The following is a 23,982-nucleotide window of genomic DNA, read 5'->3' as shown; positions in this document are numbered from 1 at the left end:
ATACCTGGCAAGATTTACTTGTTTTTATTTTCTGTGTTTGAGTGTTGTGCCTGTATGTAGGTAAGGCATGTCTGGTTGGTGCCCACAGAGGCCAGAAGAGGGCATTGGATCTCCTGGTACTGAGTCACACAGTTGTCAGCTGCCATGTGGTTGCTAGGAATTAAGCACACGGCCTCTGGAAGAGCCTGTGCTCTTAACGACTTAGCAGTTTCTCCAGACCTATCTCCTTTATCATCAGTATATTGGTACATTGTTCTTTGCTCCTTTTTTCCTCTTTGTTTTTGGAAATAGGAGTTTCTCTGTATAGCCTTGGCTGTCCTGGAAATAGCTTTGTAGAACAGGCTGGCGTCAAATTCAGAGGTTCACCTGCCTCTGTCTTCTGAGAGCTGGGATTAAAAGGTGTGCACCACAACCAACCTGTTTGTTCTTTATTACTTTCAGTTGACTTTAGAAAATAGCATCAGCTTGTGCCAGTTACTGTTTATTGTCCAGCAAAGCACAAAATATGTATTATAATTACCAGGCAAAAGGACAGTTACTTTATGGAGAGAAATTAAGAGTATAGATGTATTTTTTTCTTTTAAGCATTTTCTTTTATGTAGATTTTGATATCCCATTACTTATGATTGTAGTGAATGATTATAAAATGGGGCTAAGAGATAAGAAATGAACACATTGAAAAAGAGATTATCATCTGTTAAGATTAGCTTATAGTTTATTAGAACACAGAAATAAGATAACAATATTTTATGTATACACACGTGTGTGTATTATGGATGTTTCCAGTAAAAAAGTCTATTGTGGAAAGCTGTCGACATAGAAGAGAGTGAAGAGAGCAGTGTAAGAAATTCCGTGTGTTCATCCCCCAGCTTCAGAAGTTACAAATATATAGCCAGACCTATTTACTTTTTCACTTCCAACTCCCACTTCTGAAAAATAGTTTCAAACAGTTCCTAAACATATGATTCTATTTGTACATACGTCAGGTATCTTTTCATTCCTTCATCCACTTCTGTTTTCACACGTGCTAAGCCAGCAATGTGCCCGTGACACACACCCAACATCGGTTATTTCATATAGGAAACCTGAATATATTTTACAGGCACCCTTGGTATATCATTTATAGTTAAGTTCTGTTGAGGTACGAAGTGCAAACTTGGGCTTCAACTCCCAGCCGTCTTTGGCTCATCGTGTGAAGTAGCAAGCCAACCGGACAGGCTCAGATCCAATCAGATAACATTCCAGGTTGCTTCTCCATCTTCAAAAGGTCAGGATTATTCGGATGCTGATGATAATAACAATAAAACAATAAATACTATTTATATGAACATTTATCCAAAGTACACAAGGTTGTTTTTCTTTTCACTTCAGAGTTCGAGCTTTGGAGAAACATGCGCTACTAACATATACTATTTATGTGCAACAGTGGGGTTCATTCTGACACAGAAGGCGTGTGCACAGTGTGCTCTGGTCAGATTCCCCCTCACTCCCTATGTCCCACTCCTCCCTGCTAGATGCCACACCGTTAAGAGTCATTTCTTCTCTTTTGTCGCCTTCTTCCATTCACGGCGTTGATAATATTTGTGACAGTGCTGACAGACGGGAGGGTGGGGGGACAGTGCAATTTTGACCTGACAGAGGGAGGCCCTTGCTGCTGCTCGTGCTGTCGGGAATTAAGGCATACCAGCTGGGGAATGAGGCGTTAGCCTTGAGAAGACGCCACTCCTGGCCACGTAGGACATCAGAGGAGAGAGAGGTTGATGTGCTTGCTGGCTGCTCTCTGAAACTCTGATGGTACTCCTGAGTCACCCTGATGTTTGTAAACAAGGACAGAAACCCTGTCACAGACCCCACAGCAGCAGCTGAAGAATGTTGCATATGCAGGTGCCGTGCCTAAATATGTCCTTTACCCGGGAAACGGAAGTTATGTGTACTGTGTGCTTTCCCTTCCCTCCTCTTCTATGGAGTTAGGAAGACAGGAGGACTTCCCCTCTCATAGAATTCCTGTGCCTGTGTGGTCCACTTGTCCTTTGGGAGATAGATAGGTGGTTCCCTCAGGGCCAGTGAGAGAGTATGAAAGTCATCTCAGGAAGACCTACACCCAAGCTTCTGCTCATCCTCTAATTGCTTAGGCATTCCTTGTGGAATATGGGAGATTCGTCCTTCTGCTAACAATGCAGCATGACATTTCCACTTGGCTACTGCCACTTAGCATTCCTTGTGGATGTATTCTGTGACTGAGAACTTCAGGAGAAAAGGGTTGCAGTAGAGGAGCTATGAACCCCAGGTTCTCAGGCTTCCCAACCCAACTCCTGACTTGAGAAATCCTGTAGGCACGTTCAGATTTACAAGGGGCTTATCTATTAGGTTTACATAATGTAGCTTTAAAAATAACCATTTTTCTCTCTTTTCTGAACTTTTTGATATGCTGTGCCTGACGTGTTTGCAAATTGGGACAGTACATGTCAGTGGGATATTTTCTCCCATTTCTTCTCCATGAAATAACCTGGGTCCTTACCCCATGGACCCTTTACTCTTCCTGCAGTGTTTATTTTCTGCTTCCAAATCCCATCACTTTCACTTTAATTTAGGCCCCAGCATGTTAATTATCCCGCCTCTTCTTTGCCATGTCTCTTAAGTTCTTTACCATATTTCTCTTTTAACTATAGGCTGTAAATTAACTGAGATAATTAATCCCAGTATTACCCAGCCCCCAGCCTCTAGGAATCCCTCATTTGGAGCATTGCTATAATGAATATTTAGGAACCAATACTGAGACACAGTCCATCTAAAGTTGTCAGGCAAAGGAATCTTACAGGAGCCCCAGGACAAGCCAAGGCAGAGAGAGCTGAAGTTTTGTATATATCCGATACCTGCCACTCTCTGCTCACGTCTCAGTGGCTGCACAGGGCTCTGACCATGAAGGCTCTTTGTTAAATCACAGAAAATGATTCTAGACTTAGGCACACTGGGCCAGAGGAACCTACTGTTATATTATAGAAATCTCTCCTTCTAGGGAACAACTGGCTTGAGTTAATTGTTTGTGAAAAGGAAAACATGTATCCATTTATGCCACTACTGTATACCGCACAGCGTATAACACTGTTATTGTGGAAATGGAAGCCTTTCTTTTCCCCAAATGGCTGTTATTTGATCCGGTGATTTTGATGTAGAGTCAGAAGAGACATCCAGTTAGTTGTTGGGTTCAATAAAAACCATAAAGTTTGGGGTTGGAAGATGGTTCAGTGGGTAGGAGCATTTGATGATCTTGCAGAGGAGCCAGGTTCAGTTCCCAGCATCCACATCAGGTGGCTCACAAATGCCTGTAATTCTAGTTCCAGGGGATCTGACATCCTCTCTTGACTTCCCCAAGCACCTACATGCATATGGTGCATGCACACACTTACTCACACGTATGCATAAAATAAAAAGACCATAAAGGATTTCTAAACCACTCAGTCACAGACTTGGCTGTTTACCTTTTTCCTTGGTTCATCAGGTCGATTGCCTCATTGATTTTGTCGAAAGGTAGGGAATGGGTCACCAGTATGTCCAGGTCGAACTGCTTATTCTTGTAGGCAGTAACCAGGTGTGGTACAGAAGTCACACTTTTCCAGCCTGCAATTTAGCCACAGCGTCACGTAAAGAAAGGCTTGTCACCTGAAGCACTGACATAGTTTTAAGTTTTCTCACTTAAAGGCATCTTTCTGGAATTCATACATGTACAAAATATACTTTGTTAATATCTGCTCTCCCCGAGCTTTCTCTCTCGTCACCTGGCCCACCCCCTGCTGGTCCCCTCCTAGTTTAATGTCTTTTTGTTTATTTAAATCTAGATCAGTGTGCTTGTTGAAGAGGTGAGATTACTAGGTCAGATTTGGGTTGCTTTAAATACATTAAGCTTGAACTTTGCTCCACCTTTAATTTTATGGATTTATTATCTTAAAAAAATTTTCTTTGCCAGGAAGTAGTGGCACACATCTTTAATCCCAGCACTTGGGAGGCAGAGGTAGGCAGATCTCTGAATACAAGGCCAGCCTGGTCTGCAGAGTGAGTTCCAGGACAGTCAGGCTACAAAGAGAAACCATATCTTGAAAAACCAAAATAAGTAAATAAATAAAGAATAAGGTTTTTCTTCATAAGAAAAAAAATTAAGATTATTACCCACTCTTGCTAAGAATTATCTTAATTAGACCCAAATTTCCCTTTTGTTTCTTTCAACTGATTGTCTCATTTCAACCAATTTTTCCATTTTCTTTTGAGATAGGTTCTTGTTGTGCAGCTCAGGTAGGCCTTCAACTCAACATATGATGGCTTGCCTCAGACCTAAGACCCATCTGTATTATTCTCTTGAGTACCGGGATTACAGGCTTGTACCGCTAAGCCTGCCTACTTAAGCTGAATTTCAATTTGCAAGTTGTAGTCATATTTCCATGCAAACCTCATTTACTTTTCAAATGCTGGAGTAGTTTTTATATACTCAATGTTTATACCAATGATTTTTCTTTTCAAAATTCAATAATCTTTTATAATTTTATATAATAGTGAAAAAAAAAAACTATGAAAGAAAAAACTGACCACCAAAGAATGTTCCTTTGATAGACCGGCCCATTATCATGTCCACAGTGGGTATACTCATTTCGTCAACCTTTGCTCCAACCACAGTACATGATCCCCAGCCAAATGTCGTGCAGTCCACCGCTGCTTTCTGAAATGTCAAACAAAAGATTACCTGGGCAAGTAGAGAACTAGACACGAACTCTGGTGTGCCTATATACAGTACTCAGGGAAATTTTGTACGATGTCAGTAACCTAACAGGCTATGTTAAGGAGGTCCTCACATCATCCAATTGACCCTTGAGGCTCTGCTCTAGTGTTCTGTTAATGTGAAACCTACAGAAACAGTTCTTTCTTGTTTTGTTTGTATTTCAAGACAGGATTTCTCTGTGGAGCCCTCACTGTCCTGAAACTTGCTCTGTAGACCAGACTGGTGTCAAACTCAGAGATCCTCCTGCCTCTGTCTCCCCAGTGCTGGGATTAAAAACATGTGCTACCACAACTGGTTTAAAAAATAATCTTAACCATCAAAAAGATATTAAAAGGAGATGGGACATATTTTACCTTGTACGAATACCATTGTTTGGCTGAGCCTGCAAAGTATGACATGCATACTGAGGAACATGAACATAGAATTAAGAAGAATCTGTAGAGCATAAACTTTAATCAGTAATGGTTTGGCAATCTAACACAACATTTACTAAAATATAAGCCGTTCCTGAGGTCTGAGATCAAAATATTGAAAAGTATGAAGAGAGAGCTAGTGAGTGATTCAATAGAGCCTGAGAAATGAGGCACACACTGAATACTTAGATTTAAAAGTAGGATAAATTGGGAGAAATGCTGTTTAAAATTGAGCAAAAAAAATGCTAGAAAATACTACTTTGTTTCCCTGCATTTTTAAAGCCTGCCTGTAGGGTCTGTCTTTTGTTGAGATTGTGAGGCCATGGATTTGAACTTCCTTGGTTTCTGGGTCTCCACATGGAAGAGCAGTCCAAGAGATGGAGATATACGCTAACCATTGACTGAGACAGAGAACACTGTAAATCTGGGGTTCATGTAGAAATGCTAAGAACTGAAAATATAAGTTTCAGTGTGGAAGCCATTCCATGTAGAAAGCCGCAAGGCAAACAGATAAACATTTTAGATCTTCTGAGACTCAGAGAGAAGACACGTGCAAACTTTGTTCACGTCCTTTGTGGTCAACTTGATTTTGAACTTTTGGGGTGATACTTTTACAAAAATCTTTGCTGGCTTCACATTGCTGAGCACTGCATCGGCTCCTGCCTCCAGGTTCTTGCCCTGTGTGAGTGTCTGTCCTGGCTTCGTTCAATGATGGACTACGATGTAGAAGTGCTGTCCAAAAGGCTCTTTCCTCCCTACGGTGTTTCATCCCAGCAATAGAAGCCCCAAATAGGACAAAGTCTAATGCTAGCTATCATAATGAAAAGCTGTGGCTGCTAAGCTGCCTTTCACTGTAAAAACTGAGCTGTGGGATGTGCAGAATGGGCATGGAGCTCAGCAGACTGCAGGGTGGGAAGCCCAGAATACAGAGCACAGCACAGATAAGAAGCCTTGAATGTGTGCTGTCCTCAGTAGCCATCAATGTTTACCAGCTTTTACCACCTGCTAGAAGCTGTCAGGATGGTTTGTGTGGTTCTTGAATTGCTTTCTTCCTGGATCCGTTCTGTTCCAGAGAATGCACTGGTCATGTAAGACCCAGGGAAGGAAACAGCACAAAGTGCTTCTTTACAGCTGTTACCCTTTTTAGCCACTATGGAAGAGCAGGGTTAGTAACCAGGGTGCATGACTGTGTCACTCACACGGGAAACATCGCAGCTGCTTCTCACCCACATTAGTGAAACAAGAAGAAAAAAGGTGGATAAGTCAGCTGATAAATTCTTTGGTCATTTTATTCCCAAACAAACAAAAATAAAATCAGTATCTTAAGAAAGTACAGCCGGGCGATGGTGGCACATGCCTTTAATCCCAGCACTCGGGAGGCAGAGGCAGGCAGATCTCTGAGTTCGAGGCCAGCCTGGTCTACAAGAGCTAGTTCCAGGACAGGCTCTAGAAACTACAGGGAAACCCTGTCTTGAAAAACCAAAAAAACAAAAACAAAAACAAAAACAAACAAACAAACAAACAAACAAAAAACAAAAAAAAGAAGGACGTCTACTGCTAGAAACATGGCTTGCTTTCCCTTATTAGTTGGTAATTAAAGAGCATATTAGAAGTGAGATGCAAGGACTGAGGATGGGGAGAGAAATCCACATACCAAGGTCTGAGCTGTTCCCGCACAGTCCAGGGAGAAATCCACACCTCCATTGGTCAGCTCAGTGATGACATCCTGTACGGGTTTATCTAGGTCTTTGGGGTTAAGGCAGTCAGTGGCTCCCAGGGCCTTGGCTCTAGAAAACTTCTCACTGTTGATGTCAACAGCTATGATCCTGGAGGCACCTGCTGCTTTACACCCGATTACGGCAGAGAGACCTACACAGCCCAGGCCAAAGACGGCACAGGTGGAACCAGGGGTGACCTGCAGGCGGAAGAATACAGAGTGGCTGAAAGCCGATGCTCTCAGCTTTGTCTTTCATGGGGGAGGGAGCGATGACCCAGACACAGACATTAAAAAAATGCCTGTTATAAAGCTGCAATAATAATAAATCCTAATCATCTAGGCCTGACTTAAACAGCATTCTCTCCCTGAAACTGTTCTTGATTCTTCAGTCAGAAATCGGTACTGTTTTGCTTTTCTTATACCATGCACAGTAATTTATAAGCCACCTCTCTCTTTCTTAGTTTGGTTTTGAAGCAGGGTATCATTGAGCTGGTGGCCCAAGGAAAAATCGGACTCCATTGATAGTATAGAGTCACTTGTATCTAATGTATCTAGCCGAGTCAGCATGGAGAGAGGGGCTTCTTTGCTGCAGTGCTTCAGGGATGTCTGAGGTATCCACCTAAGAAAGCTTTTTAAAACTATCTTGTCTCTTTGTATCCTAGTCAGCCTAGTCAACCCAAGAGTGTCCAAATTCTAATAGGATCCTAGGGACACATCCTGCAAGAACAGACTCTCTTGAAACCACAGAGGGATGGGGAATGGGTAAATTCTTATTGATTGAGGGAGAATAATCTACAGAACCAGGGGAAAGCTGGGTGACTAAGTGGAGATAGGTGGGGTTTCTGCAGTTCTTGTCCACGGGTGAGCATTCATACTTAGAGGTCATGTTTAAATGAGCTGTATTTAAATCAGGGCACATCTATATGAAGCTTAATATGCAATATAACAACATGCTCACTACTATTGATATGATTATTTAGAGACATATAATAGCCCACATAAAATCACAGAGGCTGAACTGGAGATGTAGTTCATTGGTACGGCTTTTTCCTAGCAGGTTCAGGGCCTTGGCTTCAATTCCCAGTAGGTGGAAAAAGAAAATCACAGGGGCAGTAAATGAGACAGCTAATTTATAGTGGCAATAAGCAGTGTAGCCAGATTGTGAAGACAATTCCATATCCTTAGTACAACATTGTCTCTCAGTAACCTCTGTTTGCAGACTACATGGCATTTAATGCTCTACCTTGGCAGTGTTGATGGCAGCCCCGTAGCCCGATGAGAACCCACATCCAATCAGACAAACTCTCTCCAGGTTTGCCTCGTCATCGATTCTAGCAAGATTGGCTTCTGAAACCACAGTGTACTGAGAGAATGAACTGACTCCCATGAAATGGTAAATTGGTTTTCCTTTGCAGGTGAATCTGCTAGTTCTGTCTTCCATGAGCTCTTGATCAATGTTGGGGCATTTAAAGTTCCTAGAAAAAGAAAAGGGTTCAGTGAAGAAGATATATTGGATATCATAAGTTTGTCATGAATGTTTTCTGGGATCCAGTGGAAAAGTTGGGAAAATAATGTGGTACTTTTCACATCCATACATACTATTTTTGAACTATTTTAGAGTGAATACCAACAAACTTCTGTTGAATGTTTTCTCTGTGTTAGGAGCTCTTTTAAGGGCTCTATTGTTAACTCGTATTTTTTTTTTTCTGACAGAAAGTTCAAGTAAAAGTAAAACTAGACTAGTAAAATGCCCCTCCATGCATTCCAGTGACCTTGCAGCTTAGCTAACTGTCAAGTCCTGACTAGTCCGTCACGTTTCACCTGCCACCCTCCTCCCACATCACACGGTTTCATCTGTGTCGAGACATCTCAGTACGTTGGCGTACTATATTTTATTAAGATGACTTTTTAATTACCCCCACATTGTAATTTCCTTGTGGAAAACTGGAGTCATCAGTCCCATAGATTTTCCCTGCTTTTGAGTGTTGCTGGTCATTCTACCGGAAGCTGGCTTAACATGTCTCTCTGTCTCAGCATTGCCTCTTAAATAAGACTTTTTATTGAAATGTCTGATTCAGATGGCACAGTTTTGGTGGGGGGGGGGATACTTGAAAGGTTGTGGTATGATACACCTGGAGAGGTCATCTTATTATTTTTCTTTTTATACCAGTAGAATTCTTGACCATGCTCTAAATCCATCATTTCATGAAGAGTTTGCAAAAAAGTATAGTTTCTGTCTTTCTGTGGTACTGTCTTTCTGTGACACAGAAAGTATGTCCTTTAGCATCTTGCTTCTTTCCCTTAACGTGTGTGCAAAATTAGGCTAGTGTGTGTATTTTAAGTCTATCTGTTTTCATTATACGGTATTCCATTGTGCTACTGTCTAGCAGGAGATAAACCTATTCTTTCACTGAAGGTCATTCTATGGTTTTTATTGTTCTTATAAGCCACGTGACTGAACATCTTGGCATGTTTCTCCTCCTGTGTGTCTGGAACAGTGTCTTCCAGCCACATAGAAGAAGCATTAGTAAGTGTAAGGTTCTTATTCATCTTTCTACCTCCATGTATGTTTGGCCGATATGCCTGAGACATTCATGCCTACTTACACTCCTATTAACAGTGAATGGGGCTTACCGGAGTTTGCCGCAGAGGTTTGTAAGAGGGCTCAGACAGAACTTGCACTTTTTACACTGTGGTGCAAAGAATGGGATTACTTTGTCACCTAGAAAGAAAGGCCATAGTTAGATGGTCCCTAAGGTGTAGTTTCTGAAGCGCAGCTAGGATGTGCTTGGTGGTAGAGAACTTGCCTATTTATGCAAGGTCTCAGGCTTGATCCCCAGCCCTATGAAAACTTGCTCTCAGATAAATCAGTGGCAAACAACACTTTTTTTTAATAGTACACATTTTATATTCAACAAGAATATACTATTTCAGTAAAATAGAAGTTTGTGGGTTCTTTCAAGTACTGTACTTTTTTCTTTCTTTCTTAATCTGCTCAGCAGCCAGGTAACAGCCTGTACTGGTGCTAACAGGTGCAGAGTTCTGGCTGGGCACCTGTTCCCTGACGCCTCTGAGTATGGCTTTTGTTTGCCGCCTTCCCAAACACCCTGTGTGGAGTAGAGAGCACCCTTGTAGGACAGAGGAGGGAGGACATGGTAGGCTAGAAGTAGAGCATAGACTTTATATCACGGCCCATGCTGCATCCTTCTGATTCACTTTTAAATCCCATATCTTCTAGCTCCTCATCCAGTTCCTATCTGGTTCTGTGATGACCAACATGATGGTAATTAACATGTGATCAGCAGTTAGTGTGTGGCAGCCCAAACATCACTAATGTTATTATTTTACTTCTCACAGCTATCGTTTAGAAACACTACAAGTCCAATCACAAAATAACATTGTAACTCGTCTCAGTCACACGGCCAGTAAATGACAGTCAGGACTAAAGGTGGACACTGGTCACACCTTCAAGGATGCAGGTTTGAGGGAGCAATCTGTTTCTGTGCTCATGCTTGGAATGGAAAATACTAATATGTTTCCAAGTTTGGATGGAGGGGTGATATGGCTCGTCAACTCTCACATGGAAAATGACAAGTATACACTGTTGTAAAATATGATGAGCCACTGGCTTGCTTCAGGGTATTATGTTTTATCTTATGAACCTCCAAAGTAACACTTAAACTGATATCGACATGTGTGTGATGCCTTCCCCTAAAGCCTTCACTCTTTACATAACCACAAAGTAAATTTCCATTTCATATGCAGGAAGTATTTGTGCACCACGGAAGCTTCAGTGTACATTAACCCTGTAGCTTTGCTTTATAGGACAGTTTCTCTGTTTGTGGCTGCATTTTTCAGGATTTTATTAGGCTGTTCTGGTTTCAAATATTCTGCTTCCTTGTTATGCCATGACAGATTATTTGTGTCACCGTTCCTTTGGGAAAGGTGAACTCTGTAAGCAGAACCCAGATAGCACAAAAACACAGGCCGTTAGTTGTGAGGAGTCTTCCCAGGGAAGGCTGAGAACTTCTAGTTCACTGAAATCAGAAGGTGAAATACCTGGCTTGAAGCTGGTGACTCCTGGCCCAACGCTTTCTACAATTCCTGCACACTCATGGCCAAGGACGACCGGGAAGAGAGCTTTCTTCTTAGGATTGGTAGCATTGATGTCAGTAGGACACACACACATGGCGATTACCTACAAAGCAAGACCGACTGGAGTTGTCATTCTGTAGCTGTGTTCCTAGGCCCCATGGTGTCTTGAAGCATTATAGCAGTCCTAGTATTCAGCAAAAGAATTATATTTTGGAAAAAAAGGGGACTTATACAATTACTAGGCTTATATTCATTTCTTCTTGGAATCAAGTTTAGTTTTCTAATTTTCTTGTTGCTGGAAAAAAGAAACAGCGTTGGTGATACTGTCTCTAGGAGAGGAAAAATGCAAGGGAAGAGGGGTGAGAGAAAGCACACCAGGCAATGGGGAGAACATAGTTCTTTCTACATGACTTGTTCTGTTGTGTGGAGACTACTAATAAATCTGTAGTAAAGAGAAACTATGTCCAAATCTCTCTCCAACTTGTCTCCGGGTGATTCTTCAGATTTGTGCATGAGGCTTCTTTATGCATCCTCACACACAAACCTGTGATAGGTTGGTCCAGAGGGAAAATGGATAGCTTTGGACTTGCTGTTAATGGGTCTGCTCTACTCCTCCCTGCTGACCCAGCCCTAACCCCTCCTCTTGGCACCCATGACCTCTGTGGTCCAGGGTGGCTATCCAAGTTCTTGGCCTCCTTTGCTTTGTGCCTACTTCCCTCTCATCCTTTATTAAAATATCACTTTCCTATAATTAGCATTTGGAAAACAAAAAGAAAACCTAATTCTAATCCAAAGTTAAGTTACTTTGCTGATTCTTAGGGTTGTTATCAATATTAAAACAGTTGAATTAAATTTCAAGCCACATGATGTGGTGGTTTGAAAGAAAATGATCCCCAAAGGGAGTGACACTATTAGGAAGGGTGTCTTTGTTGGAGCAGATGTGACCTTGTTGGAGGAAGTGTGTCACTGTGGAAGCAGGGTTTGAGGTCTCATATATGCTCAAGACACACTCAATGTCTCAGACCACTTCTTGTTGCCTGTGAGTTAAGATGTAAGAACTCTCAGCTTCTTCTCTAGCACCATGTCTGCTTGCATGCTGACTTGCTTCCTGCCATAATGATAATGGACTGAACCTCTGAACTGTAAGTGAGCAATCACAATTAAATGTTTTCCTTTATAAGAGTTGCTGTGGTCATGGTGCCTCTTCACAGCAATAGAAACTCTAAGACACATGATAATGCTTCTTTTTAAATTTGGATCTAAAAATACAGCTGCCCATAGGGGAAAATCAGTATTTAGTTCAGGGACGTGTCTATATTGCCTTGCTAAAGTCTCTACTTACCTGAATTCGAACTTCATGAGCCCTAGGGGGAGATACTTCAACTTCTTCAATGCAAAGGGGACTGCCTGTTTCCCAGGCAATGGCTGCCTTGCATGTAATAACCTGCAAGAGAGAGGAGGGAGAGAGGAGAGAGGTGAGAGGGAAAATTGTGGTGAGGGGAGGGAGGGAAGGATAGAATAAGGGGATTTTGTCTCAACAGGCCAATGGCATGATTATATGAAGAAGGGGTTTGTGACTAGATGCATGTATACTTATATTGTCTTTAGGAGACACTTTCTTAGCATAAGTTAATTTATATGCTTCAGCCATTGTAATTTTTATATTTTGAAGAAACAGATATATGAAGATTTACCCTAATACCATGCCTACATATTTATCTCTATAGCAAAGAAGATATATAATTATAAGACTTAAAGTTTTGGTAGATGCTCAGTGCACATTTGTAACCAACTCTAAAGTACCTGAGCCCGTCACTAGCATAGGTATGATTTGCTGCTAGAGTGTGGTCATTGAACCAACCGGTATTCCTGTCATTCTAGAACTGTTAGAAAAGAAAATCCCATCCTAAATCCACTAACTTGTGATTGACTAAGGTCTCCAGATTGTAAGGAAAAAAAAATCACTTGGAAGTGAGGCTTACACAGTCAATTTATCAGTAGAATGTAGTTAAATAAAAGTTGTTCTCTTCCAGAAAGTGGGAAGTACACTTGAACACACTGGCACAGGAGTTTTTTTGATTTTCGAGACAGGGTTTCTTTGTAGGTTTTGGTGCCTGTCCTGGAACTAGCTCTTGTAGACCAGGCTGGTCTTGAACTCACAGAGATCTGCCTGCCTCTGCCTCCCAAGTGCTGAGATTAAAGGCGTGCGCCACCACCACCCAGCAGGAGACCACTTCCTAAACATAACCTTATAACACAGTCACTGAGAGAAACAATTAATAAATGGGACATCCTGAAACTGAGAAGCTTCTGTAAAGCAAAGGGCACAGTCAACAAGACAAAACTCCAGCCTACAGATTGGGAAAAGATCTTCACCAACCCTACATCAGACAGAGGACTGATCTCCAAAATATACAGAGAAACTTAAGAAACTTGATATCAAAAAAACAAGTAATCCATAAAAAATGGGGTACAGACCTAAACAGAGAACTCTCAACAGACAAATCTCAAATGTCTGAAAGACACTTAAGGAAATGTTCAACATCCTTAGCCATCAGAAAAATGCAAATCAAAATACCTCTGAGATTCCATTTTACACCTGTAAGAATGGCCAAGATCAAAAACACTAATGACAGAGCCGGGCGGTGGTGGCGCACGCGTTTAATCCCAGCACTCGGGAGGCAGAGGCAGGTGGATCTCTGTGAGTTCGAGACTAGCCTGGTCTACAAGAGCTAGCTCCAGGACAGGCTCTAAAGCTGCAGAGAAACCCTGTCTCGAAAAACCAAAAAAAAACAAAAAAACCCATGAATGACAACTTATGCTGGAGAGGATGTGGGGTAAAGGAACACGCCTCCATTACTGATGGGAGTGCAAACTGGTACAGCCCTTTTGGATATCAGTATGGCAATTTCTCAGAAAATTAGGAAACAATCTACCTCAAGACCCAGCAATATTGCTGTTGGGTATATATCCAAAGGATACTCAATCTTACCACAAGGACATGTGCTCAACTATGTTCACAGCAACATTATTTGTAATAGCAAAAACCTGGAAACCTGTCCCTTTAGTTGGCTTTAACTTGCTGTGCCTTGACTGTAACCTGGGGGACAGCATCTTCAGCAAATGCGCAGAGACACAACAGAAGCAGAAGCTAAATGGAGATACAGGTTGTTTACTTACTTTTCCCTTGGTGCCCATTTTCCTCGGGAAGCTTGCTTTGGAAGTGCCTTTCTGACTGGCCTTTCACCTCTACCCAGAATGCTCTGTGTCCTGTGCTGAGAACTCTGAATAAATAGCATTCCTGCTGGCTGGTTGTCCAATCCCAGCCCTGCCTGACTCCTCCTGTGACATTTGTACTGTCATAGGTCATCTACAAACCCATCGCTCTATCCTGGCACCAAGAGTTCTTTATTAGTTATTTTCTTATCTTTTATTACAATATATCAAATAGAAAAAAGCGCGTTAATTGTATAAAGCTGAGTTACAGATAACCACTTAGTAAAGATGTTTCAGTTGCTCTGGAGCTTCCCTCTTCCCTACTCTTCTCTTCTCAGAGCCTGATAATTTCCTTGCACTTTTGTGATTTTACCACACAGTTTTCTTTCCTTTCTACTAGTTCAGTTATGTTTTTTAGTAAGCTTGTGTGAAGAGACTCCTAGTGTATACCCTTCATGTGTTTCCCCCTTAGTTCTGTTTGTTGATCGTTCACGGTGCCTCTATTTATTTATTTCATGTATATGGGTGTTTTGAGTACATTTGTGTCTGTGTACCACATGTGTACTCGGTCACCATGGAAGCCAGAGAGCTTATCAAAGTTCATAGAATTGGAATTACAGAGAGTTGTGAGCTGCCATTTAGGTTCTAGGAATTGATCCCAGGTCCTCTGGAAGAGTGGCCTTAGTTGCTGAGTCATCCTTGACGCCACCCCAGTGCCTTTATCTACAATTTATTTTTCTTACTGTTGAGTATTCCGTGGTATCAACACGCCATATTTTTTGCCCCTCCTTTTTCCCCTGGGGGTTTTTTTTTTTTTTTTTTTTTTTTTTTTTTTTGCTCATGGAGAGTCGGTGGCTACATAAAAGTTCTTTCCACGACCCCTGCTGCATAGGTGTTTATGGGACATCCAAGGCTGATAGAGCCAGCCCGTGGTAACAAGGCAACACTGACGGTTCAGACACGGAAACACTTTTGTTAAGGGTGCTCAAAAGCTGCCACAGTCCCTTTCAACTGCTATGATCAGGGAGTCGTCTAGTCACTATTGGGGAACAACTCTCACTGCCCCTCTGGATGTGTGTGGCTGAACACAGTCCCAGTGGCTCTGGGTCTCACAGTGCCCCCCACAGACAGCAGGGCGGCAGCCCCTGAGGACCAGTGCTTAGAGCCTGCCTGACCTGGGGCTCTGAGCGCTGGTGCTGAGGGGCTGAGTAACACATGATAGCTGTTTGGGAAAAGGGACGTCTCCAACTGACGACCAAGTCAACTTTTCAAAATTATATTGTATCTTTAAGTTTACGACCTTAGGCCAATGTAAAAAAAAAATCATATATCCATCACTCCAGATGGTGAGTGGAAGAGTTCGCTGTCCCCCAAGTTCCTCCCGCTGTGTCTTACTTTAAGGCTACTTTTGCCTCTGTGGTCTCGCTGTCATCCTCTGACTCCATCCTGACCGACCACACTTTGGGAACTGCTGGTGTGCAGCTGTGATGGTCAGCGACTGGACCTCTGAGGGACAGGGTGTGGAGACTCCATCCTGACCGACCACACTTTGGGCTGCTCTGGGAACTGCTGGTGTGCAGCTGTGATGGTCAAGCGACTGGACCTCTGAGGGACAGGGTGTGGAGACTCAGGCTCAGAGTCACCAGACTTAAATCTGATCCTATGGTGGTGCACAGGACATGTGATTCTATGTGATCTTTGTTTCCCTGACCATCGCTGAGGATAAGCAGTCTGGCGTTCTGGACTCAGGTCATTCTGCTTAGCTATTAGGTAATGAAGCTTTGCAAAGATCGTTGTTATGCATTTTAATAGTACTTTTTGCTTTACATATTTAAAATTGTGTGTACACGAATGCGTTTGGGTGTGTGTATTGGTGTGTGTGTGTGTGTGTGTGTGTGTGTGTGTGTGTGCGTGAATCTGAAGGGCTCAGTTCTCTTTCTTAACCGCAATGAGCTCTGGCAATTGAGCCGAAGTGGGCATGCTTGCAGGCAATTGCCTTTGCCTGCTGAACCATCTCTCTGACCACTTTACATATTTTACATTTTGGTCATGTACAAACTCTGCATTCTAAAAAATTCTGTATTCTGTGTATTAAAAGTATAATCTATTTTGGTGTGCTTCTATGCCAGTCTTCTTTGTGTTCCCATAGCATTCACCAGCTCTTCTTGACTTCAGTGATTTAATATTGGATACAGGTAGCTTATTCAACTTTCCAAAGTATAGCATATGCTCTCCCACATGCTTTTTTTTTTTTGTTGTTGTTGTTGTTGTTGTTGTTTGACACAGAGTCTCTCTACATAGCCCCGACTATCCTGGAACTCAGAATGTAGACCAGGCTGGTTGAAACTCAAGAGATCTGCTTGCCTATGCCTTCCAAGTGCTGGTTCGTTTGATTTTATACCATTCCTGGCTTATTCCACTTTTTCACTACCCACACTTCATTTTGTAATTCACTGGGTTCCATCTTTACTGTAATCCCAACCTCCAGCCTCCATCTTTGGAAGCTCCCTCCCCTGAGCCCATCAAACCTTGACCCCTCCCCAGGAAAAATCAAGATCACTCCCACAAGCTATTTAAACTGCTCCCCAGAAAATAAACACTTGCCCTTCCCTCTTCCTCTTAGGTGGTCTTGTCAGCTTTCTGTACCCTCCCTCCTCAGGCCACCCGAGAGTGCAGGTGTCCAGTTAAACCTGGATATCTTTTAATTTGGTCTGATTTGGTCTTATTGGGATTATTTGTGTTGGCAGAGAGGCTCATTTTTAGGAATATTCCTAACATTTACCTTTCTACTTAAACATTTTTAAAGGTTATTAGTAGTCTCCTTGCAAAATCAAACAAACCAAACCTTCCAAACACCTAACCTTTTATGAAATTTTTTCTGTAGCTGTGAGCTTTTCTAGCCATTATCACCTCCATGTTCATCACTGTGGTCCTTTCTTCCACCTCCTTTTCTCCCCTCCCTCCCTCCCTCCCTCCCTCCCTCCCTCCCTCCCTCCCTCCCTCCCTCCCACCTTCCTTCCTCCTTCCTCCCTCCTTCCTCCCTCCCTCCCTCCTCCCTCCGTCTCCCTCCTTCCTTCTACTTTCCTTCCTCCCTCCCAACTTCCTTGGTGCTTTAGGCTGGACATGCTAATTGCTTGTAGACATCTCTATTTTAAGTGTTTATGTTCACAAAACAATGTATCTCCTTTTTTCAACTCGAACATGGCTTATTCTCTTATTTTGGCTTTGACAGGAGTGTCTCTATTCTTTTTCTCAAGGTTCCAAAGCTCCCCTGGCATTCTCTACAGCACCGACAAGCTCTGTGCACCCCTTTCATTTCCTCTTCCCACTGTTACTAATTAGCAGATAGGCTTCTCATTATTTCTTGCTTACACTGATGTAGTAATCTGGATCGGGAGTCTCCTGCTGGCACATTTCTGTCTGTACTCCCTGTTTCAAAACACTAGATTTATATTCCTAACAGTTTCTTAAAAAAAAAACCCTTTATCTCTCATTTTCTAGTTTTTAAAAAATCAGATACCTTTTCTGGTATGAGCATCCAGAGCTCTCCAAACCTTCGCAAATCAACCTCAGAACTCACTCAGGTGTTCCCGAACACTTACCCACACAGTAAACTATATTGACCCTTTCCTTCAGGTTCCTGATTTGTGTCTTGCTCCTCGGTGCTCTCTGCATCCTCCTCTGACCCTCTTGCTTCTGTGCTGCCCTACGTGCAGCTGTCCCACAGCTGTCTTGCCTGCTAAACTCTGAGATATCCTTCAGACGTACAGGCTTTGTCTTCTCCACTATGTCCTGGCTTGCTCGTTAGGCACACTGAGATAGCCACACGAGCCCCAGCTGATTTCATGTTCTGCTGAGGTGATGTACATATATTTAACACAAATCCCCATCTACTACAAGGAGAAGCTTCTTTGATGTGGGGTGAGCCAGGCATGGTCTGTGGGTATAGTAGCATGTCATTAGGATTGAGATGGCATTTTATATGTCCTTCCTAGAGAATTTCAGAGTTCTGGAAAGCACCAGGTACTCTGTAAATGATGGCCAAGTTGTACATCTGCCTTGGGATCATAATAAACATTAACACAGTAGGCATTAATGCATCTTCCCGTGTGCTTATGGTTTTGCTACATTTCCATCACTATCTTTGATTTCTTTTCTTCTTCATTTGAGACAGGATCTCACTGTATAGCCATAGCTGTCCTGGAACTCACTATGTAGAGCAGACTAGCCTTGAACTCACAGAGATCCATCTGCCTAGCCCTTCCCCCTGAGTGCTGGGATTAAGGCACAGCTATGCCCGGTTTTCAATGACTTCTTTGAAAATGAGTGTACGCTGAAGTTCCCAGAACAAAGCTACCCATGTGCTGAAGGGTCCTGCAAATGTGAGGACCAGGGTTTGATTCCTAGAACCATTTTCTAGGCCTGTGCTGGCCATGGTGGCATTTGCTTGCGATCTCAGCATTGTAGTAGCGGAGCCAGAAGCTCCCTGGGGTTCAGTGGCCAGCTAGCCTGGTCTGCCTGGTGGGTCTAGCTCAATGGGAGACCCTATCTTAAGGTCAAGGAGGTGAACAGTGCTCTAGAAGATGACACTTGAGGTTGCCTTCTGTCCTCCAGCTGCACACACTTGTACCCGCACCACTTCCCCCACCAGGCACTTACACACTGACACATGCATTAAGATAATGATATTGTTGTTCATAACAAAGAGGGATGAATGTTTGGCCTCTGACTTGGGGGCGAGGCATAGCAGCGGTAGCAGGACTCAGAGATGAGCACAGGGAAACTGTAGAACAGGCCTGAGTGAGCTGTGATGGGGCAAAAGACCAGGGAGCTGGGACCCGGGGAAAATCAAACCCTTCGCTGCTTTTAAACACTATCAGCACATGAGTTCTGTGCTGTGTCCAGATTCTGTTACTCGCCAATATTATTTCACTTTCTTTTTTTAAATTTTATTGATTTTTATTGTGCTCTACATTTTTCTCTGCTCCCCTCCCTGTTTCTCCCCTCCCCTTCAACCCTTTCCCAAGGATCTTGTCTTTTTCTACTTCCCATGTAGATTAGATCCATGTATGTCTCTCTTAGGGTCCTCATTGTTATCTAGGTTCTCTGGGGTTGTAATTTGTAGGCTGATTTTTTTTTGCTTTATGTTTAAAAACCACATATGAGTGAGTACATGTGATAATTGTCTTTCTGGGTCTTATTTCACATTCTTAAGTCAATAGATTAGCAGAGGGGCAAAGGAAAGGAAACCATTTTGAAGAGTTGAGAGGCAAGCTCTTCAGAGAATGTCTCCATGGATGCCTGTTAGTTCTTGCCTTATTTTCTGAAGCTGCACATCCGTATCTGACTCCCTGTACCTGTCCCAGTCATCCTCTGTAGCAATACGCCAGTACCCTTGAGAAACCCAAGCTTAGAAATGTCACTCACTGGATCTACCTGCTTACTTAAGTCCTTAAGTTCCCCAAACTCTATTCAAAATAGCAATAGAATTTCAGGGTAAGATTAAGAATCTAATATTAAATTCTATCTATCTATCTATCTATCTATCTATCTATCTATCTATCTATCTATCTATCTATCTGTCATCTACTTACCCAGTATCTATCGAGCACAGACACAGTATAAGCTGTGAGTGGTAGCTCTGTGGTCCTGGTCCAAAGGTTCTAGGACTGTGTTTTCTATGTTGGTTCTTCTAGGTAATGTTTCTCCTAGTGTGAAGACTAATCTTTTTTTGGTTTTCATCCATACTCTGATTTTGTCGTTTTTTTGTACATACATAATATACGTGCACTTGTAACCCAAGGGTAATCATTAATTCTTGGAGAATGTGTGATATAAGGCAACATGGAAGAAAAGAGAGGTCAGTTTACTACCTAAGAAGCATGAAGCCTCTATGTGGCTTCCATAAGTCTGTCGTTCTGTTCAGGTTAAGTGATTTTCTCCCTTGTGCCATCCAGAATGTTGATTGTTGAGGTATTTACCCTTCAGCGGCAGGTCTTTGATTCCCAGAAAATAGACTTTGAAGTGCCCATTCTGGCAAGGACTCTCTTGAGTTCCTAACCAGGGACCTTTGTTCCTGCTGTTTCATCTCAGGGGAAAAGAGGAGCTGTGTCTCTCTCACAGGTTAATCTTATAATGGGATTAGTGCCTACTTTAAGGTTTTTTTTTTCTGTTTATACTTTTAACTAATATAAAAGTGTTCCTTACTTTTTTTTCTTAGTGAGACTTACCTATCTCTTCTGAGCATGAGGCCTCTCGTATCTAAAATACAGCAATGTAGGTAACATGTTTGCTTAGTAGAGCAAGAGCTGGATTTGAAGTCTGTTTGATTACAAAGTTCATATTTACCATCAGCTACTGCTTTGGCAGCTTTAGGTATTTGATAAAATTTGGACTCTGTAGTTTTCCTTTCTGTTATTACTAGTGAATAGAATTCTGAACTCCGGGACATTGTTCAGTTCATTGTTATCAGTTAATAATTGCCTGGGGATGTTCGTGTCCTGGTCTTGGCTAGAACTCTGGAATAAAGGTTAAAATTTTCATCTTTAGATGCGTATATACAGTTACTTTAATATTGAAATATCAAGTAAATGTGATTTTCCTAATCATTCAAGTTTCAGATTATCCCTTATCTCTTCTAACTTGGCAGACTGGATCCAGGTTCTCTGTGCTGCAGGCCTCCTGTGTCATTCCTTCACAGCCCTTCAGCCCGCTCTCTCAAATTTGACATGCTCAATGGCACCTTTGTTTAATCAGCGACAAATCTCAGCAAAATGTCGTGTGCAGAATTTAAATGGAACCACAAGAATTCTGTAACACTGACGAACAACATAATTGTTTGTTTATTGCAGGCCCCAGCAAGGAACATGGACAGATCCATCTGAGCTGCCCGGAAGCAGGGTCAGCATCATGGGCTATTCCAGGGGAAAAAGGTCATAGCGTGGAAGACCACAGGAAAAGATACACAAGCACTGAGTATCACAGGCATCTTATGTAATAATAATGAAGTATAAAATGAGCAGTTATAGGTAGGACACTTTTTGCAACCTGTGAATGTTAAAACATAAAGCACAGATACTAAACCATATAAGAAGGTTGGCTGTGGTGCGTGCGTGTGTGTGTGTGTGTGTGTGTGTGTGCTTGTGTGTCCAAGTCTCTTCCATGCATCCAATGCTTGACTGGTATCTAAAATTCACTTCAAAAATCTGTCTTTTGGTCCAAAATAAATCCACTTTTAAATCCTGGCTTTTCTAATGTTTATTGCATTTTGTGATTAACTGTATGTGTGTGCATGCTTTATTTTTTTTTTTTGGTTTTTCGAGACAGGGTTTCTCTGTGGCTTTGGAGCCTGTCCTGGAACTAGCTCTTGTAGACCAGGCTGGCCTTGAACTCACAGAGATCCGCCTGCCTCTGCCTCCCGAGTGCTGGGATTAAAGGCGTGCGCCACCACCGCCCGGCTTGTGCATGCTTTTGTTATTCGTTATTCGCAGGAGACTGAAATCTTTGTGACGATAAGGACAGTGTCTGCTTTGTTAAAATCAAACACATGATGCCCGCCTACCAACAGGGCCCTTCAGCCATTATGCAAGCCGCTTACTGAATGTTGAATGACTGGGGCCAGATGAACCGTCTTCAGCGACAGGTCGGATTGGCCTCTGTGCCAAGACTGGGAATGCTGTTTGAAAAGTCTCTTCCTTCTTGCTGAAGGCTCTGTGGTTGCAGGACACAGAGAAACCATGCTGGAACTGGGCCAGAAGCTTCCTCCTTGCTGGCTAGTTTTCACCGTGTTGAAAGTGCTTTATGTGCTCCTCGGAGAGAGAAGTCACCAACAGCCGCAGCCAGCTGGAGACCCCGAGTGTTACCTCACTGACTTTCTGTGCCCACATGTGCATTAGCAACTGTGGTGAGGTAGTCAGCTGCTTTCTGATTGGGTAGGCACCCACTCCAAAGGAAGTATTTTACGTGTGGTCTGTATGCAAAGTAAACCTGCTGAAAGTCAGGGGCTGTGGTGATTGTATTTCCAACTGGGGAAGCTCCTACTGCTTTGTTAGGTAGGCATTTTGTGCCTGTTAGATGCCTTCTAAAGAACTCTTTTTATGCCTAGAGATCTTTTTAGTCCATGGGCACTGGTTGCTATTCACCCTTTATGCTTGTGTTAGTCAGTTTTCCATTTCTATAACAATCAGATAAGATAATAACTTTTGAAAAAGAGGAAAGGTCGGTGGACATGGTAGCACCTGTGGGTAATCCAAGTTCTCAGGAGGATGAGGAAGGAAGATTGAGAATTTGAGGCTACCTTGTGCTCTGTAGTAATATCCTAGGTGCCGGGAGGATTGAGAGAAAAGTTTATTTTGTTCATCATTTTGGAAGCTGATTGGCCTGTTCCTTTTGGGCCTACGATGGTTGGTACATAGCAGAAGGAACCTTTTGTGTTAAAAACTTACAGATAAAGGAAGAGCCAGGCACACTGCCATCCATTCAAGGCCACACTTACTGAGCTGGGACCTCTCCCTCTCACCGGATCTCATCTTTTGAATGTTCTGTTACCTCCCAATAGTGTCATGGGCGGGAGATCAGGCCTCTAACAAGTGCTGTGTACTTAGATGATTAGACCCATCTTGCTTCTGATGATGAAGTGTTGTTCAGAGTTTCCTTACTTGTGTCTGACTTATTTCTGACAAAGTTTGTTGACTGAGATTTCTGTCCCACCTGATCCTGCAGCCATTCGGTCCCAAAGAAACACACAGAGGTCTACATTAAATATAAACTGGTTGGCCTAGTAGCCCAGGCTTCTTATTAACTAATTCTTACATCTTATATTAGCCCATTATTGTCTATGTTAGCCACGTGGCTTGGTACCTTCATCAGTGAGGCAGTCACATCTTGCTTCCTCTGCATCTGGGTAACGATTCCCAGAATTCTCCTGTTCTCCTCGCCCCAGCTATACTTCTGCCTGGTTACTGGCCAATCAGTGTTTTATTAAAATATAATTGACAGGGTACAGACCATTGTCCCATAACGCTTCCCCCTTTAAAACAAACAAACAAACAAACAAACAAGAACTCTGAATGGAATCTCCTTTGTTTAGCTTTTCTCCTGACCATTATCCATAACAACTTGTAACCACTACCCCATCCTGGGTCACCTCAAGGGAGACTTTCAGTAAGGTGCTATAACTGCATGCCATCAGCAGTTTACTGCTTAACAGATTAAAACACAAATGTGCTCTCAAAATTTTGTTGGCCGGGAGTCTGGGAGAGCAAGCTTAGCTCTGAAGGTCCCCGATTACATGTGCTGCCCAGAGCTGCAGTCATCTCAAGGACCAGCTCAGGAAGAATCTGCTTTCAGGTTCCCTTCCAGGGGACTGGAAGGCCTCACAGCTCCAGGCTCTCGCCACAGGGCTGCTACCCAAGGTGCATCACACAACACGCCACTCCACACACAAACTGCTTTCCCCACGTGGCAGAAATTGCACCCACTGAGGCTCAGGTACTTTTCTCTGAGTTTCCTGTCATCTCCTAGGCAGGAAGACTTTTACCTCTGGTTTGCTGGCTACTTATTCCCCTGTGATAACACTTTTTATACTGAGCTGTAATTATTTGCCTATCTATCCTTAGCTGTCAGGCTGTTCCCGTGTCTCATAGCACATAATGAACTTAGCGCAGTGATTAGTTAACTGACCGTCGGAGCTCCCCGGAAAGACAAAGCGAAGCTAGTGGACTGTTTTAGGATCGTGCCGCTCATTCTGGTGGTGGGCTATCTGGCTTTTGGAG

The 23,982-nt window shown here is 42.7% G+C and overlaps 1 protein-coding gene across 2 annotated transcripts; it reads right to left on the bottom strand.

Moving 5' to 3' along the window:
• Nucleotides 1–697: 697 nt before the first annotated feature.
• Nucleotides 698–14,326, bottom strand: LOC119800708 (all-trans-retinol dehydrogenase [NAD(+)] ADH4). 2 transcript variants are annotated; one of them, XM_038310872.2, is made up of 10 exons: nucleotides 14,174–14,326; nucleotides 12,336–12,437; nucleotides 10,958–11,096; nucleotides 9,533–9,620; nucleotides 8,142–8,373; nucleotides 6,836–7,096; nucleotides 4,579–4,708; nucleotides 3,480–3,618; nucleotides 1,685–1,810; nucleotides 698–1,285 (listed from the first exon to the last, which is right to left on the bottom strand). In XM_038310872.2, the coding sequence occupies exons 1-10, from the start codon at nucleotides 14,189–14,191 to the stop codon at nucleotides 1,261–1,263; spliced, it is 1,260 nt and encodes a 419-aa protein (XP_038166800.1). In that variant the 5' UTR covers nucleotides 14,192–14,326; the 3' UTR covers nucleotides 698–1,260. The 2 variants fall into 2 exon arrangements, with proteins under 2 accessions (XP_038166800.1, XP_038166801.1); XM_038310873.2 differs by lacking the exon at nucleotides 1,685–1,810.
• Nucleotides 14,327–23,982: the final 9,656 nt, after the last annotated feature.

Source organism: Arvicola amphibius, chromosome 14 (assembly GCF_903992535.2).
Source record: "Arvicola amphibius chromosome 14, mArvAmp1.2, whole genome shotgun sequence".
Lineage (NCBI taxonomy): Eukaryota > Metazoa > Chordata > Mammalia > Rodentia > Cricetidae > Arvicola > Arvicola amphibius.
Note: the sequence above shows the minus strand (reverse complement) of the source record. Positions and strands in the feature narration are given on the sequence as shown.